Source organism: Thunnus maccoyii, chromosome 8 (assembly GCF_910596095.1).
Source record: "Thunnus maccoyii chromosome 8, fThuMac1.1, whole genome shotgun sequence".
In the NCBI taxonomy this organism is placed as follows: domain Eukaryota; kingdom Metazoa; phylum Chordata; class Actinopteri; order Scombriformes; family Scombridae; genus Thunnus; species Thunnus maccoyii.
The window spans coordinates 669,702-689,445 of NC_056540.1; the positions used below are offsets into that span (position 1 = coordinate 669,702).

The window sequence follows — 19,744 nt, forward strand, 5'->3', positions numbered from 1 at the left end:
CATATTTATTCATGCTTGTATCAGGTCAGTCGTTGATCCTCCATCGATAATAAACATATACAAGTTCTGGCTGATATATTGAAATGAGTAACTTACTTTGAGGTCTCCTTGTGTAATGAGCAGGAACTTGTTGAGGCTCCATGAGGAGAGGAACTGGTAGGCCTTTGACATGACCCAGGCTGTAGACAGCTGCACTGTGGCAAGCGCCAAACTAACAGCCTGCCTCTGGAGAGTGAACCTGCAGGGGAGGAGGCTAAAACAACCTGAGGAGAGAGAGAAAGAGAGAGAGAGAGACAGGCTGTAATTAGCCTAAAACTGTAGTGTTTCTACTTGGCTCCATATTAAAACTGTGAGACAGAGTGCTTTAAGGGTTTTGTAACAAAAAACAAATGTAACTGGTCTGTTACAAGAAACACCAATGATATATGAAAAAATGAATGAATTTTTATTTTCGTGTCATACCCTTAAAAATGGTCAAAATCAACTTCCAGTGAGTGGCTTTCATGCTGTTAAATCCTGTTTTATTTTGGTGTTTCCTGTTGATCATCTGGCAGGACAGGCAGCCATGCTGATTAGTGGGCTGAATCTATATAGGCAGGTCCTATCTGCTATCTGTTCAGCTCTCTCTCTCTACCCTGCTGCAGCAGCACCTTTGTGGTGCTACGTATCTGCTCTTCATTTATCCGGAAATTGTCACCAAAACAAATGAATTTTCAAATAATACTGACCACATTAACTAGACTAGATATGCCAATTATGCCATCAATGTTTTTGAGGAAATTAGAAAGGGAACTACCACTTTTATTTTTGATTGTCCAGTTTCTTGGCAGCTTTAACCGAGACAGGGGACAATGATGACGCATTGGTAACATTAGCCACGTTAGCTAGGTAGCAAACGTGAGCTAGCTAGCCCGTTTATTTACATTTTTTTCTCTCTTTCCCTGTCTGCTCCTCTCTTCCTCTTTTTTCCACTGTCTTTCTTGCTGTTAAGTCATTTAGCCACACTAAATGCCAAAGGAAAGGTGTAACTGCCAACTCCCCCGCCCCCTCTCTCTCTCTCTCTCTCTCTCCCTCCTTCTACTGTGCCTGGCTGTCACAGTGTGCAGGGCAGTGCGTTCAGTGTTCAAAACAAAACAAAAAAAAACAAAAAAAAAAAACAATCCGCGGCCTGCGACGGGCCTGCCAGGCCATCAGGAAAAGTCCCACGACTGGAGTCTAACACAAAGTGCACCATTGAAGCTGAGAGCCGTGTATCAGCAGCAGAGGACAATGTGGCCTTGTAGTCCAGGCTGATGGACTTGGAGACCAAAATTCGCATCCTGACAGAGAGCACTGAAATTGAGGGACGTAGCTGCAGAGACAATATTTTAATTTACAACCTCCAGAAACTGCAGCGGGCCAACAGTCAGTTAAGCTTTTTGAGAGCTGGCTATGCACCCTGCTGGACCTGTAGACTTATCGGGGAATCGTTAAAATTGACCATGCTCATAGGACCTTCAAAACCCAACCAACCCAGTGCAGTAGTTATCAAGCTGCACAACCTGAGGGAACAGCTGAGGATTCTCACTGTGTCCAATGAGAAAGGATTGCTGACATGAGGGACAGACAATATTCATCTGACAGGATTTAGCAGCCGGAGTTAAAGAAATGTGACATGCCTTTAATAATGTGTGCGAATGGCTCATCCAAAAGGACATGCAGTTCTCTGTATGCTTCCCCTCTACTCTGAAGTTTTCCCATGGAGGAAAAAAAATCATTTGTTTTGTTCACCTACAGATGCGCTGTCTATAATGTGTGTTGACTCTGACTGTGTAGTTGTTTGTGATTTTAACATCCATGTTGACAACCCCCAGGACAGAGTGACTGATGAGTGAAGAACTGTGTTGTGTTCTTGATAACTATGGACTAACTCAGCATGTGACAGAGCCCACACACATCAAGGGGCCACACTCTGGACCTAATCATCTCCAAGGGTCTGAACATTTCTAAGGATGTGGTGACTGATGTTGCTCTTTCTGTTCATTACTGTGTTTTCTTTGAGAGTGCTATCTCTGTGCACACAAATGTTCAAAGAGAGGTGATCACAAAACGGTATATCACTGAAAAAAAAAAAGAAAATTAAAAAAAAGAAACATGGTTATTCATATTCCTGCGTGACTCTAACATTAGGTTACTGATATCTATGTAGGAGTGTCATTGACCTGCAAAATTCCACTGAAACAAACACTCTGCTCACATTGTTCACTGCTGTTCACTGACATATACTGCAATTACGCTAACTGAAACTATTGATCGCTGTTCTTATATATTTTGTGTCTCCGTCACTCACTTCCATGCATCACTGTACCTTCAGTGGGGCAATTTTGACAGCTGTCATTCCAGGAGCAAACATGTAGCTGAAATGCTTTGATTAATCCTGATTTCCAGCCTGTGGATCAATCAGGACATCCTTACTTTACTTCAATTTCAGGGTGCAGACACCTCACACACAGGATATCAGTAGACGCTATCATTTACCCATGTTCCCTAAATGCCTCACAGGCAGGCTATCGGTAGATGCTACAATTTACCAATGTTCCCTAAACACCTCATACGCAATATCTGGAGATTACAATTTTGAGTTGAGCGGAAGTTGATTGGATGAACTGCAACACTATGCATGTGGAACAACTGTAAACAATGCAAATTTCCATTTAATTGGCTGTGATAGAAAGTGATTAGGTACATTGACTCAAGTAATTGTACTCGAGTAAAGTTATGAGGTACTTATGGGGTTATGAGGAGTTACTGTTCACGATATTATCCAGCCCTAGTGTATAGTACTGTATCACTTACTAGTACTGTGAATGAAATCTGGAGCAGCTGATCAAAGTGAGCTCTAATTTGTGTATAGTGAAAAAACTTTGATCAATCAAAGTCAATCAAAGAAATCTAATCAAAAAAGGATCAATTGTCTATCGTCAACCAAAATAAAGCCACTGCCAACTAGTTTGTTACACATACTGTTTTTAAACGTCAAGGATGGATTTCCATTCAGGGCCTTCTTATTGGAAGGCAAAAGGATTGAGGTCAGCTATATTCACATTATTGTCGAAAAACAGCAGCTTACCTGCGCCATTATTGTGTATGTGGTGTGTTGGTGTAAGTTATGCTGTGCAAAAAGTTTAAATTTGTAAATGGCCTGTATGAGTTTGTCTGTTTACCTGGGACCCTGCTGTTTGACTGATGGCAGCACAGGGAGGACAGGAAAGGAGGGGACAACTGCAGGAAGTGCTCCATGGTCTCTGACATCATCACACTTCCATCTTGCTTAGATGACAGTGTCATACATCTGCTACCTTGGTTTACATCTATGAGACACTTATCTTTCAGAGCTGAACCTAAACTTCTGCACACCACTGAAGAAAGACAGACAGAAGGAGAGAAAGACAGCATGATGAAAATAATGCAACAAGGAGTCACTATATTCACTGATATAGTGAAAAATGGTTTGTTTATCCATAAGTCAAGGTTTATTGATGTAACACTTTCCATGCAAAACATGCAGTGTAATGTTCTGATGTCCAGATTAAGGTTTTATGCTCGTGATTTAATACAGAGTGTCTTGTGATAACCGGTTATCTAACATGCAGTAACATCAAATATAAAAATGCTGCACAGCGCAGTGTGTGGTCTTTGTGTGTGTGTGTGTGTGTGTGTGTGTATGTATACTAACCATAGTCCCACTGAGCATATGCTGTGCTGACTAACAGACGCAGACTGAAGTCCTCCAGCATGGTTCTGCACTCAATTGGAACAAGATCTACAACAACACAAACCCACAAATCTGATGTACACAGCACAGTACACTGCATTCTTTCTCCTCTCCTTGAAACTCTGAAACAGATACAATGTAAATAAAGTCCAACAATTTACTATCTTTCAATTACAAGAGATAATTAAAGCTGCAAGCAGCGATGAATGGGTCCTCACATCTAACGCGTCAGAGGGAGTGACAGCAGTGGTGTCACTATCATACACTGTGAATGGATAAAATATTATTTCCTGTGTGCAGTACCTGGTGCTGGAGGTGACATATTGGTAATTGTGTATATATTTGATGAACTATGTGTCTTTTAGGCTTCACTTCCTGTTGCCAGTAGACATACAACGTAAGTGAAATATTAATGTAGCAATACATTTACCAGAAGGCAACTGACATGGATATACATTTTCATGAATATTGGACATTGCAGATAGAAGATACAGACAGGTGACAAATTAATGGAAAAACCAACATAAAGTGTTAGGCCAACATGAGCCACCAGAACAGTTTCAATACGCCTTTACAATGTTTTTACAAGTTTGTGGAACTTTACTGGAGGGATGAACACCATTCATCCAAAAGACAATCCCTCATTTTGATGGTGGCTGTGGAGAGTGCTGTTTGATGTGTTGGTCCAAAATCTCCCATAGGTTTTCAACTGGGGTGAGATCTGGTGACTGCGATGGCCATAGCATATAATTCACATAATTTTCTTACTCATTAATGCAATCAGTGACCCCTTGTGCCTGACGGATAGGGACATTGTCATCCTGGAAGAGACCACTCCTATCAGGATAGAAATGTTTCATTATAGGATAAAGGTGATCACTCAGAACAACTTCACTAAAAAGTGGGACATTTTGCAAAATAACCTTCAAATAATCTTCAGAAAAGACTCAAAAGAAGAGATAACAGCATTAATCAGCAAGAACAGAAGAGGAAATATCATCTGTGGATGTATTTTTTTTTTTAAAATCAAAACTACTAGCAAGCTGTCAACTGCTAAGTGCTAACTCATTGAAAGCAGTGGACAAGACATGGAAGCTGGGCAAGCGTGGAGGAGTGCAAGCTAGGCTTACTGTTAACCCATACAAACCGGCAGTTCCAACAATCATGTTGCCTAATGTTTGTTCTCTGGACAGCAAAATGGATTATATAACTCCCTCATCAGTGCTGGTCACTCACTGACATGCAAGAGCTGTCTACATCCAACTGAGACATGAACTTTCTTTATCCTTTCTGTTGTTGTTGCACTACTGTGGACTAGGAGGAACAGCATTTCGTTTTTTTGTGTATCAAATACACAAGAAAATGACAATAAACTAAATCTTGAATCTTGAACTTTGTATTGATTTGCAGTTACCCTTCCCTCTAAGGGGACAAGTGGACCAAAACCATGCCAGCAAAACACCCCCCACACCCCACAGCATAACATAGCCACAGGATCCCCTCATTGTTGTGGTCAAGCATTCAGACCTGTACTGGTTTTTCCTTTAATTTGTCACCTGTCTGTAACTATTGCTTCCTGTGTCCATGATGTGGCGCTAGAGAACTCCCACTAACTATGCATCATGTTGCTGTATATCATGTGCAGACCACCTCATGTAAATTTCATTTAAATTGCTTCATGGCAAAACATCAAAGTTCGCCATGTCACCACGGCAACAGCGTATAATGAAAACTCCTGTTTCATGGCAAATAATTCGTCACCATGGGAACAGCTTTTGATGAAAACTCAAAAGCTTCACCATTTAGCATCATGAAGGTCTTACAACTTAGCTGACCAAATTTTAGATGGATCTGTTTAACCTGCTAGGAGTAGACAGTAAAACTATGGGGCCTATAACTTCCTGTTGCCAGTAGGTGGCTCTATTACTATGATTCAATATGGGCCTTTATATGTCTTCAGACCGGGACTCTTATCATCCATGAAGACTATAAAGCTTTGCAATTTAGCATCACAAGGGTGTTTAGATGTAACCTACCAAATTTGAAGTTGCTTGGGTTAAATTTCTAGGAGGACTTTGTTCAAATATAACACTTGTCAATGGCTTCATTTTGTGAAAAAAATGCAAAGTAAATTCAAAATGGCTAACTTCCTGTTGTACTTAGGGTATGGCTCCAAGAGGCTTTTTGAAAGTCTGGAGATGTTACATCTGCCTACCAAATTTTGTGCATATACGTCAAATTTTAAGGTAGGGGCTCTGACTTTAAAATTTTCTAGGGGCTGCCCTCAAGCCATTTTACCACACTCATGCCCAAGACCCGTATCAGATATCAAGTTACGCTACTTTCGATGCATGTTCAAAGTTTCATGAGTTTTCGAGCACCCCGGCACCTCAAAAATGCTAAAAGTAATAAGGGGGCACTACAGAGCTGATGGGCCATGCCCAAACCCAATTGTGAAACTAATCACAATACTTACTACTTTTGGACCTTTGGGCCCCTGGCACTTTCGTGCTCAGGCCCTAAATACAAATTCTACTTATCCTTCTATATTTGCTAGAGTAACAACATGCAGAATGGTAACAACATTGTTTTATCATTACTATCTTTACAAACAAATGAGATGCATCACTTCACAAGCAACACAACTTTGCACTCATGTACTGCCCAGTACACTATAGATCAGAAGAGGCAGGTCTGAGGACTGCTAAATTAAACTAAATGCTTTTCTTATATCATGTTGAATAAATTAAATGTTCATATTTTCCCACAAAAAACACCTAATCAAGCTTTAGATACTATTTAGCATGCAGAACACTATACATGGTGTAAAGGAAGTAATCAAGTGAACAAATAATGAATGAAAGACACATGAACAAACAAGTAATGCACATTTAGGTGACTGTATTGTAAGATATGCTATATGAAATCATCTACACACTGTTAACTAGACTGGACGTCATCATCTTACCTGTCTTTGAAGCTTGACTGATCATGTGCAGGATCTGGAACCTCCTGTGATTGTCATGGAAGGTGATGCCTCCAGCAGTGTTTCCTGCTGGTGGGACATGGAGCTGCAGCCACAAGGCTTTGCTGCAGAGAGTCCACAGCAGGGTGCGGTACTGTTCAAACAGATCAGCAAACACCAGCGACTGACCGAGGTCTGACCACTGGACCGAGCGAGGCCGACAAACCCAGTCTGGCGTCCCCTCTGCTCCCAAAGTCACCTCTTTTTCTGGGTCTCCATCCTTTCCAAAACCTGAGCTGAACGACACAAACAGTCTGCAGTTATCACACAAGGACTGAGTACCTGCAACTTTCATTGTGGTCACCTAAAGAGAAACATAACATAAGCTGAATATTCAGGCTCTCTACACTAGTGGTGTATAGTGTAATTTAACATGACATCACTGTTGAGTGAGGTGACAAGTGGCCACGTCACTGAATGATTTGCTAAGATCTTAAGTATTCCTGAACTGTTAAACCCATGGCGTTCAGTGCAACAATGCTTTCCTGCCAAAGATAAGTTATTGTTTCATCTCAGCATAAGTGTATGTGACAGAGAAGATCAGTGGACCTTCATCAGCTGGTAATAGGCCTACACTGTAAACCCTGTTTTGCCTCAGTCTGTATTTGTTCTGCATTTGTAAATAAAAGCTATATGTGAAAGCTCCAGAATAAATACAGTAAGTGGATCTTGAGTGACATGTTTTTTGTCAAACTGCTGTATACACTGTATTTCATGATTTATGACTCTTTTCATGCTTACGAAAAACATGCAGAGAAACATATGTTCATCTGAACCTACTATTATGCCAGACAGCTTAACTCTCCTAATATTAGGGATGCTTTGGATTTTTTGACATTATCAGGCATTCAGAACAAAAATGGCACTGTGTTAAAAACACAAGGGGCTGCATTGCCACTGCTGCTACACTGTGGTGCAATATCCTTGCCGGTTAGATATCTGTTTTTCTCTCAATGTGCAATACCTCCTTCCAACTGCTGCTCCAGTTCTTCATTAGAAGTTCTGTAAATAATTGTTGAAGTACTGTCCATAACTGTTGTAAATAATATCTCTCTGACCTTGCTATTCTTTTAAAAAAAAATAACTTTAATTTGTTGTAAATTTGTTTTTTTTGACCTGACTTGGTGAACCACACAAGAATTCCAATGTGCATGTATCCTGTGACTGTGCAAATGGCCGTAAAATCTCTTGAATCTTGAATAATTGTTGTGGACGGGATGCAGTAATCCAGTTTGAGTAACAGACACATGAGTTTGAGGGTTTATCAGATGTCAAAACACTACACAGTGGTTTATAATGCTATGAGACTCTAGAAAGTTATCATGGTGACAGTCACTTTATCCTTGATTTTACTGCTGGATGATGTCATATTAGTTGAGCCAAGTACAACTTGCTGGACAACTCGGCTTTTCTTTTTTTTGCTAAAGCATCTGCATCAGGACCTCTGTTGGCCTCATTAAAATTAATGAAGCGGCAGCATTTTTATGCACTGCTTTCTAATGTCAGAATAAGAATGAGGCACTGATGGTAATATTGATGCATGGTGACAATCACATCAGTTGTGTTGTGTTTAGAGATTTCTCACTAGCCGATGACTGGCCATGCCAAAAACACAACACACAAATATTTTCTTTCTGCTGCTGTCAGGCCTCTCCATGACTCATAGGTACTTCGTTGAAGGCTACTGTATGACTTATAATTACCAAGTCCCCCAAAGTTATTTGGATAAGATGTTGTTGATGCTGGGGTATATTTGAAATGAACCTGTTTTTATGTCATTTGAACACATCTAAAGTCAAAATGGCCCCACTGGAAAGCGAGATGAAAAGCCTGCCATCTTTAGGGGCAGATTAAGTGCAAAATAGGCGCAGTTCTATCTCTGCTATGCTGGGTGTCTGTAGGCAGACATGTTCACATGAGTTTGTTGAGCGCATAGTCTGCGTGGTCACAACTTTTGGGCTGTACATGGACAGTTGGTGCAGACCATCTGGGCTAATGGGATGCAGAAGGAAAGTATAATTTGGGGTGTGACAATCAATAAATCATTCAAGTGGGGATCAAGGAACACACTTTCAGACATACTCTCCTTGAAGGCATAAATGGTTTTGCACTTTGTTGTTGAAGAATGAATATGAAAATGATGAAAAATGTATGCAGAGTGAAGAAAAGATCATTACATGAAGTGGATGTGATTTGTCTGTTTCTGCAAGTTAAGAATGAGTCTAATTTCTGTCATCAGAAATTGGGTCTCTGACACTGTTAGACAATCTGACAAGCAATTTGTTCAAAGCATTTGATGGTTAACAACAGTGGCTCTACCATCAACACATTACCTGGGAGTGGCTTCTGGCCTGGTTGTTGTTTCCAGGTCAGCCCATTCCTGCTGACTTTCTTCCACATTTTGGTCCTCGTTCAGTTCTGTTCTCAGTCTACTTAACACCACTGAATCAGTGATTGGAGCAGTGGAAATCATCGGGTCAGTCTTTCCATTTTTCGGTAGTACATCTGTTGTTGTTGTGTGTGGAAGCAGTTGTTCAGCTGGTCCCTCTGGTGTAGGTGTATGTGATACCAGTGGAGCCAGCAGGTCATTGGAGGAAACAAGCACCTGAAAAAGTAGCTCTACAGAGGACTGGTCCTGTTGGCAAAACCCGGACAGAGGCAGGGTTGAAAGGTGGTGAGGGGAGGTTGAAGGGGGTGAAACGGTCTGCGATAGTTTACAGTTTTCTAAACTGGTCTGTTTTTCTAGATTTGAGATTTTAAAATCAGAGTTCAAAGCATCCACATTAGTCTGGAATATGTATGTTTGGCACTGGTTGGGGAAGTTACTCCTGGTTTTATGGCTGGTGTGATGAGCAGGTGACTGCAGAGGGGAGTAAGGATTAACAGCGGAGATAAGGTAGGAATGCAGCAGCTGCTCCCAGGTCCACTTAGATCTCAGTGTGATGGTCCCACAGCTGAGCCTGGACACCTGACTGATGGGGTTATCAGAAAATATGTGGGCCTCGTGATGGCTGTGGACATTACAGATGTGATAGCTTTGCTCAGAGGCCCAGTCGAGCAGCTGCTTGGCTGCCATTTCTGCATGATGCACTGCTAAAATCTTCATTAGCTCTTTGACTGAGAAGGCAGCAGGGTGATACCTTCTGCTGTTTGGAAGACTAGAGTCTGGTGTGGAATAACGTGCCTGCTGTAATATCGCAGTCCTCAGCTGGGTGGTGCTGTGCTGTGCTCTCTGCTCCTCGACTGCCTGGTTATACAGGTCTGTACCAGCTAAAATATCCTCCAGCACTTCTCTTGGTACATAGTCTAGTTCAGTCTGGGCTATAGCAGACAGAACAGCATGCACATAATGTTCCATCACAACCAATGCCTGCAGGCCCAGTAAGTCCAGAGTCTGTCTGATTTCTAGCAGCAGCGTGGCCTGCTGGATCAGAGCAAGTCTCAGATAGTGGTCAGACTGCACTTTGGAGGACAGGCAAGACCAGTGGTTGAGATGAACCCGGAGCTCCTGACACAGTGAGCCCAGACCGACCCTGAATGAAGAGCAGTTGGATGGGTTCTAGGAAGAAGAGGAGAATGCTTGTGTTTGTGAAAAAGCACCAGGATTATTGGTGGTTAAGTAGTGCTGGCTATCCTTTGAAATGTTTTCACAGTACAGTGGAAACCGCTTATAGTGATCACATCTGTCCATGTCAAATTGATCGCTATAAGTGGATGATTATTTCTCTTTTTCTTTATTTCTCATGCAGATTACCATCTAATTGACAAACACTTGTTGTTTTGCTGCTGCATTTTTTCTGAGAGACGTCTTTTTCCTGTCATGATTTCAATGTGCACGCAGTATCAGCCTCAGGTAACCCGCCCAAAGCAGACGGGTTGTGTGTACAGGCTGTGGGGGTGGGGGCTGCAGCAGCCTGCAGCGGGAAAGTTGAACCAGAATTAGCTTTTGGAGAAAACACAACCCAAAACGCTGTGGTGGCCAACCATAGCCGGCGATCAGACTGATTGAGCTGTAACACTGCCATGAAAGATGACAAATACATCACTACGAAGAGGGGAGGACATTTCTCTTCGTTTGAGAGAGAGAGAGAGAGAGAGAGAGAGAGAGAGAGAGAGAGAGAGAGAGAGAGAGAGAGAGAGAGAGAGAGAGAGAGAGAGAGAGAGAGAGAGAGAGAGAGAGAGAGTGAGAGAGAGAGAGAGAAGCAGTGGTCAAGTGAGCTAGAGAGTGGATGAGGCCAGTGAATGAGAGGAATAAAACGTTATTTTCTGATTGTCTCATCATTTTTTGGTGGTTACAAATAAACACCTACACTCCGCACCTCCATGTGCCACAACGCCTGATAACGGTGCTGCAGCCACTAATTGCATATCATATGTGTATCGTGGGTGTAAGGTAAAAAATATATAATTACCGCAGTTTTAAAAAGCAAAGCAGACTTGATTACTATAAGCAAATGATTTAAACAGCATTTGTATAGGAATGATTTTGTCCCAAGCTTTTTGATCCATATAAGTGGTTGATCACTGTAACCATGATCACTATAAGCAGTTTCCACTGTAATGCTGATAGGATACCTGAGTTTCAGTGCTGATACCAAAATGATACTTTTTCAATAACTTACTTTGAGAAATACAAACATATAAAAACAAAAACACGGCTTCTGCACACCAGAGTCCAGGGTAAAACCTCCTATCTTATCAGCTCATTCTTTATTTCAGTTTTCCACAATAGCTTTAAATAGTTATTAGGTGGAAGGCGTGATGCTCAGTCTTAGATATCCATAGTTTTTTATATTTAAGGATAAGGCTGGCCATTTTCTAAATTTTTTATTGTCAACAAATCTCACACACAGATCAAAATCAACAATGAACAGATCTACTAACAAGTTTTGTGTGTTTATCTAAAGCCTGATACATCTTATTCCTCTGTGCTGTAGACCTCCATTGTTGTCCAAAAACTACTTGTACTACAACATGTCAATGAGCCACACTGCTGCACTGGGTGACATGTTCCTTCACTTCAGTGTGGGCGCATTAGTTTGTTAGATTAACAACTATTTCCTTTATAACCTACTTATTGACAGAATGCTGACTCGCCAACTTCTGAGTCCTTTCAAACAGCGTGAGCACTACTTTAGGGGAAAAGTGGGTGGATTTTTCACAATAATCATCCCGTGGACCTCATTCAAACATCCTTAGAAAAAGAAGGTATTTGTTTGCAGTGCACATTTCAGCCAGGACTCAGTAGAAAACAAACTGGCTGGGAAACAAGGGCCCTGTTCACACCTGGCATTAACATGTGTCTCCACATGCATCTTGAGTGACCACTTGTGTTCGGATCTCACTGCCCCGCTCTATATGCAAATAAACACAGACATCTTTTCCGTTTGCGAAGACCAAATTCGTTGTTGTTTTTAACTGGTCCGTGCATCCTCCGTCCAAAGCTGTGTTCAACTTGTTTGATAACAGGATAAACAAATATACAATGCATTGTGTCCCCTAACGAAAATCAAATGCCCATCCTATCAATTTACTCTAGCGCCCTGTCTGAACATATTCAATTAACATCAGATTGGTCAGGATCTAATATTAATTAATGTTCCGTGTTCTACACACACAGTCCAGGTTCATACAGTGAAATTATTTGGAGTAAAGCAGCCGTCCTCCTGATAAATCCTGAGCTCATTATGTCGAGCAGCACAGTAAAACCTGTAGTTATCAACTTGACAAGACAGAGGAAACTATCCAGCAACGTTTAGCTTCTGAAATATTTTTTTAGACAGACAAGCAAAAAATTAATGGCTTAATTTCTATTCCAGTTGTCGATTTGATGAGGGAAATGGGTTAGGGGAACGAGCAAAACAGGAAAGTGGAGAAGTGGATTATATTTTTTTAATTCACATGAAAAATGGCAAAACAAAATAATGAATTTCTTTATCCTGTTATCAAACAAGTTGAACAGCTTTGGACGGAGGGTTCATGCACTGGGAGGCAGCGATGCACTTTCCGTGCCTAGTCTGCTGGAAAATAGAGGACGTCAGTTGAGCAGGCGGTTCCTTCAATGTGGCCCAGGACACATTGCGTTTACACTCCTAAAAGAATGTGGCCACATGTGGCTCAGACCACCTCCGAATGTGGTCTGAGTGATCAAATCTCAATGTGTCCTCAATGGGTGCATTCACACCTGTACTTACAGCTGTCCACTTGTGATTGGATCATCTGAGAAGCCCCACTTGGTAAAGCTGCAGCATCCAGAATTCAGTCCAACTAATCTGAGCTGCTGACAGATATCTGATATCCATGAAACTATACCACCATGATTTCATATCATATCATAACATATGTGAGCTAGTCTAATTTAACCTCTGATTGCATGTATAAGTTACATATACCTGAGAGAAGAGAGAAGAAACATGATTCTAAATCAGGTTTCCTGCACCATTAATACTGAATCAAATGACTGTGCAATGTCGAAAAAAAATGGTGTATTTATGGTGAACTGCCAAAATCATAGTTGTTTTTTAGCGTCTTTTAGTTCATTGTTTCAGTTCTTACCACCACACATTTACTGTGCAGCTGAGTTTAGCCACTCTTATCATCCCCCATAGGTAAACTTTTCCATCAAAAAAGCTCTGATAAACCCACTGCATACCACCTGCCTAGCACCAAAAAGCAGACACAGTTAGTGCCTATCTGGTGAGTAATCTGATTAAATGTTCATATCACAAAGATATGCTTTAAGAGGCTTCTAAACTTTGAGAAATTCCTGTAGTTCCACCTTACCTGGTTCAGCAACTGGCTCACTCTGGATATGTATGCTGCTGTTAGGCGAGCCCTCCTGGTGTACTCGTGTATGAAGAGCAGCAGTGATCGCTGCTCCAGGAGCCTCCACAGAGCTCTGTAGTGCCCCTGAAGGAAGGAGGAGGAAGGCAGGAGGAGAACACTGCCCTCTGCTGGGAGGCCTTTAACACAGACCTGATGCAGGAGGAAGAGAGAGGAGGAGGGTCAAAACTATTTAAAAATCAGAACAGTTAACATTATGACACTGCTCCTTCTCATTAACTGCTTACTTTAAAGGTTTACACACACACACACACACACACACCCATCTAACCATACAAGGTAGTTGGCACTCCTCTGTGTCCAACCCATGTCAATACAGCAATTCCTTTCAGATCCTACCTATTACAACACTTAGACTAACATTGTTCACTGAAGTCTTCGTTTATACATTCTGTCAGGTCAGCAATGTCTAATTACCCACTGTGTTGTGTTCTGTATTGTTCACCTACAGTATGTCATGTTGATATAAATACTGCAGAAATACTGAAAAGAAGAACATGACCTGGTTATCTCTTCAATAGAATGACTGCAATATTTAGCTTAAACATCAAATACACATGGGTCACAGAGCAGTTGTCACTGGAAATTGAGTAAGGCTTAATTGAAGTGATGGCAGCGTACCTCCTCATGACAATAATTTCCTCCTTTTTTTTAACATTTTCTTTCACTCGTGGTTTTTCCTCACACCTGTTAGAATGCAGCTTCCATACAATCCCTCCAACCCACCTGGGGAGACCCCATCTGTGCCCTGCCGACCAGTTGCCACTGTGGTGCCACAGTCAGAAGAGCTTGTTGCAGACGCAGGAGACGTGCAGAGGAACGGGACACCAGGTTGTGAGCAACAACAAAATTTCCCTCTTCCTCTTCCTCATCTTGACTGCGGCCGTGGAACAGCCACTTCAGACTGGGATTAAAGGTGCTTCTGAGTAAAGTCTCGGCCCGCTGCAGGGAACGGGAGATGGAACTCTGTGACCAAGAACCTGGAGGGGCACACATTTAACATTAGCAAGGTGTGGCAGTTTTCAGTGCACTGGAGACACTAAAAGAGACAACTCCCGAACAAGGAAGAGACAAGTCAGAAGGTCAGTTATTTGATTTAGTTTTAAGGAGGGTTTACAGGTTAAATAGCTTTGGATAAATACCTGAAGACGCACACACAGAGAGGGGCAGACAAAACATTACTCAAATATCATGGACATTTTCAGCGTTTAAAAATAAAGTAAAAAGTGACATTCTTTTTACAAGTACATCTTTATGGGTATCTGAACTGAAATGTGTCTATGGCACTGAGGATTGAAAATCATCAATTACTGAAAAATGGCATTAAATATCCAATGGTCCAATTCAAAATCTTGTTGATTCTTTGATCACTTAAATCATATACTTGGAGTTTTAGGTTATATTTTATTTAGACAGAGTAACTATAAAGCTGTGTAGACATCATTTAACATTTGAGAACTTTGGATTCAATGAAAAAGTGTTTTCTTAAAGCAAAGTATTGTGAAAAAGTATCATTAACAAGTTGTCATTCCATGCAGCAGAATTGAAATATTGTCTTTCTCAGGACCAGGGTGTATAAGGTGTACAAAAAAACCAGAGTGCAATAAAAGATCTGAGTTTGTACACTGCACTTGAAGCCCTTTTAATAGTCACGCAGAAGCAGCAGCAGCAGCTGAGAGACTGATCAGAGAGTGTGTTTTTAGACACAGTGCTTCCAATGACTGCTTTATCTGCTGCTGTCACATGTTTACATCATACCATTAGTGGTCAGGTCCTCTGTCGCCGTGCAGGAACTGCATCTCCACTGAAAGACAAAGAGGGAAAAATTCGTAAATATGCTATATTGGTTGTATGGGTGTTAATGTGATTATATGTTTGGGCTTGTTTTGTGTGTATATAGGTATAGGCATGTTTCAGAACACATAGTATATCCCTTCTGTCTTCCTTCATTCATCTCTATCTTCATTCATCTCTATTACAACATACCTAGAATATTATTACTATTCTTTCTTATTAATGTGTTCTTTTTTTGTATGCATGTTCTCTTTTGAACCACAATTACTGATATTTTGGATTATTAGAGTTATCAATGTAGCACCTAAAACAACTGAAGCATGATTCACTGGGGGTTGTGAACCCAAATGTGAATTTCTAGATCAAATAACGTCCAATAAAATAAAAAATGCTAGGACTGTTTGTTTGATATACAGCTACAACAAGCACAAAACCTGTCCAGGCAGGTATGTGTGCGTGTGTTTGCGTTAGAAGTGGACAATAAGAGAAATTTACAATATTTTTCAGCCTTGATGAAATGGCTTTATAAAAAGGCATAGAGCCAGACCAACTTTGGGTTTCAGTTTATTCAAACCCAAAATTCAGAATTGTTAGGGACAGAATGATTAATTCCTAGACTTATTTCCATCATTGTCCCAGGTATCTTCACAGACCTTCAAACATTCATCAAGATGAGGAGAGTTCGCTGTCTGTCATGAAGAAATATCACAACACATGCACCAATCATAGACAACCGAATCACAAGTACAAACAATCGATAAAATGTTTTTAGGGTTGTACTCAAGACAAAAGGCAACATAGAATCACGGAACATAACACCTTAAGAGACAACAGCTGTGTGATGCAGTGACATGAAAAACAAGACACCATCATTCTATTCAGGAACTCTGTCTAATAGCTGTTGTTTTGCCTTTGACTTAAAGCTGGAAGGATTTGACTTGTCCTTAATTAAAAGTTGGCAATCTATGCCATCCATGTTCCCAGAATACAGGAAAAAATTCTCACCTATCTTTGGTACTGTGACTATGAGTTTCACCCACCTTCCTAAAATTATTTAAAAAGTAGCTAGGAGCACCTCTGTGTAATATCCTCAAAACCATGTCTAATTGAATTTTATCTTATGAAAGATGGATCAACATTGAATAGAATTAAAATACAAATTTAGGGTCAACAAGTTTTGGCTAAAAAGCTGAACACTGTTGCCACATAATGCTGATATAAGAAGTGACCAATCACAGCAAACTGACACCAAGCTCATCTGCGTCCTTGATGTTGTTTCCTGCTTCTTTTCAGACTTTTGTAGAACTGGTTGAATGTTTCCTGATTCCAAAAAAACAAAACACATTGACATTAACTATCAGGGCCCTGTTTTCCTATAACAATCAACCTTAGGAGTTCATCTAAAATGAATGCTTTCATTTTTAAAATGCATTCCCAAAAGTATTTATCACTGCTGTGCAGATGATATTTAATTGTAAATCACGTTTGAGCCACAAAACCCATTTTACACAATTGCCTAAACTCTATTAGAAAACTAGATGGCAGATTATTTCCTACAGCTAAACACTGACAAAACAGCCATTCATCTCCCAGAGATAATGGAACGTCTCGGCTCTCTTTCCTCTTCTGTCAAGTCTTCCCAACTAAATCTAGGTGTCACTGTGGACCAGACACTGACTCCTGACTAACATGTAAAGGGGAAACATTGTGAAACTCAGGGCCATTGCGTGTCAAGCTGACTTGTACATGATTATTCACACTTTTATTTCATTGTGACTCAACTATTGTGACTCCTACCAAAGCAAAACATCTGTGGATCTCTTAGGCAGTCCAAAATGCTGCTGGTAAGAGTTTGACCAGATCCTCTAAAAGGTCTCATGTGATACCAATTTTGATTTCTCTTCACTGGCTCCCCATCAAATTCAGAATTCAATTCAAGATTCTTTTGGTCACTTATAGAGCTCTGGTTGGTCAGACATCTTCCTGCATTTGAGAGCTGCTGCAGCCCCACCAGTAAGATCCTCTGATCAGGGTTTCATGGTTGTTCCTCGCTCCCATTGGACTTAAGATCTGTGGACACTTTTAAAAAGCAGCTCTTGACCCACATGTGTAAACTTGCCTTTATGGTGTTTTTACTCTTTATAAGTCTGTAGTTTGTGTTGGTTGCCACATTTTTTCTTGTGAAGCACTTTGTGACATATACATAAACTTACTTACATTTAAGAGGTTTGTGGGAAATGTGTAGTGGTAGTGTACACATTGAAACTAGCTACCAGCTGCTGGAGACCAAGGCAACAATCTGTGCAACTATGCAACCAAATCTATGAGCTTCAAGTTACTAAAAAGCTCTGCAGAGCTGCTGTGTGAGGGCATAATCCTCTCTGTGGTCCTCAATACACAAAACCTCTTTCACATTTCACACAGTCCTGGTGTTAATGTAAAAAAATATTTATTAGCTACTTAAATAATTGCCATTATTAGACAGGTATGGAAACCAATTGATGGATTGGGGTAATAAAGATTGAAATATACATTTGCACTTTTAGGACAAAAACCCCCCAAAAAACTAACCTGCTCCTTTTCTGGGGAGAACGACTCAGAGTTTTCCCAGTCTGAAAGAGAGAGACAAACAAAACCCACACTAATCAGACTGCATCGAAAACTAAACAAAAACAACGTCACACTGGATGAACATGTTCATGCAGATCAGCATGTGTTGCATTTCTCTTGTCCTCTGTGGTGTTGTGTGTTCTTAATGTCTCTCACAGCTTCTAGCCTGTCTCCACTGAAACATTTCAGATCCTGGCAGTGGATATGTTTTGAGACTGATTCATGAAACTCATGAAATGCAGTTAATAAAAGGTTAGAAAATGAAAGGATAGTTCTTAAAATGTCCTCCCACTCCTGTGTGTTTGAACCACAAGCATTTGTTGGTAATTTTCAGAATCAGAATCAGGTTTATTGCAAAGAAGGTTTGCACATACAAGGAATTTGCCTTGGTGTTCTTGTGGTGTGTAGTAGGCAAAAATATATGTGACATATAGGGTATTTATGTGTATTTGCCCACTCAATTGTAACATAATTTTATGTATATGAAATTGATTTTGTATCTTTACAGATACCCCCCATTCAATTTAATGCATTACTGATTTGTGTAAAGGCACAAGAGCAACTGTGGGTTTGCGCTGTTCTTCAGTTGGCAGTTACACATAGAGTTAAGCTACTGAAAACCAGCAAAATCACTGTTTGTTTCCATTTACTCTTGCAGGTGGGTAAATGTCACCTAAGTACCTTGAGATTTTATCAGTAGTCTACCCTTAATAGATCATTTGTTTATATAGTTTGTGTTGTGCTTTGTTATGTTGTTTGGGAGGGAACTGTAACGTATGGTAACTGCATACGAGTGGATGCAACCATCACTAATGCTAACGTAACTCCTCAGGGATTGAAGCTGTTATTTCTATCATTTTTACAGTCTAACCTGTGACAACATATTAGCTAAGGTTGTAAGGACTATAACTGTTGGTGGTAGTTGTTGATTTTGTTTAAATATGTTGAATTGTAATTTTATGGGTTAGGCCTATTGTTTGTTGGACGATTGAGCTAAGCTAACTAACATATGCTTAAGTCAGCTGTCACTTGTTGCCATAGCAGCGGAAAACATTCACGTATGGTCTAATGGAATGTAAACAGAGTGCAGAATCAAGCTGCACTGTAAATACAAATAAGATAAATGGTATTTAGCACAGAATGTGTGATTTCAGTAATTAGTAAACCTATAAAAAAAAGAGATTAATTTGTAATACCATTGAATTTATTGTAATCTTTGGGTTCGTATATTGTTTTCTATAAAATATACTAGTCATAAGAATTGCATATCATTGAATGAGTTTTAATAGGCTACTTTTTGATATAGAATTAGTCATTTAGAAACTTTATTATGAACCTATTTTATGTTTATTGGAATTCTGATAGTTTATTGATTTTAAATGGAATTGTTTAGAGAATGTATCGTTATTTTTGGGATACTGTGATTTTTATACAATACTGTGATTGTTACCATATATTGTATATTGTTCTAAGCCAGATGAGTTGGCAGTTACACCTAGAGTAAGGCTACTGAAAACCAGCAAAAATCACCCTTTGTTTTCATTTATTCTTTCAGAATAAAACCATCCCTCTCTCTTTTAAAAAAAAAAAAAGTTCATCTTGAGTCCAGTGTGATTCGTGGGTGCAACATATACATAAAATTAAGTATTCCTAAATAATATAAAAGAGCAATAATTTACAATAGAAGAGAAATCTAAAATATATTCTCAGTGAGAGGA

General features: G+C 40.2%; 1 protein-coding gene across 2 annotated transcripts in view; it reads right to left on the reverse strand.

Annotated features, from left to right (window-relative positions):
* Positions 1 to 19,744, reverse strand: part of ccdc142 (coiled-coil domain containing 142) — a 36,596-nt gene that overhangs the window by 12,107 nt on the left and 4,745 nt on the right. For both annotated transcript variants that reach the window (XM_042419971.1, XM_042419972.1), the window contains exons 3-11: positions 17,988 to 18,028; positions 15,381 to 15,426; positions 14,349 to 14,602; positions 13,563 to 13,754; positions 9,113 to 10,338; positions 6,723 to 7,015; positions 3,716 to 3,802; positions 3,204 to 3,398; positions 97 to 263 (exon numbers count right to left, since the gene is read on the reverse strand). In XM_042419971.1, coding sequence (XP_042275905.1) covers positions 97 to 263; positions 3,204 to 3,398; positions 3,716 to 3,802; positions 6,723 to 7,015; positions 9,113 to 10,338; positions 13,563 to 13,754; positions 14,349 to 14,602; positions 15,381 to 15,426; positions 17,988 to 18,028 — 2,501 coding nt within the window. The remainder of the gene's footprint in view (positions 1 to 96; positions 264 to 3,203; positions 3,399 to 3,715; positions 3,803 to 6,722; positions 7,016 to 9,112; positions 10,339 to 13,562; positions 13,755 to 14,348; positions 14,603 to 15,380; positions 15,427 to 17,987; positions 18,029 to 19,744) is intronic.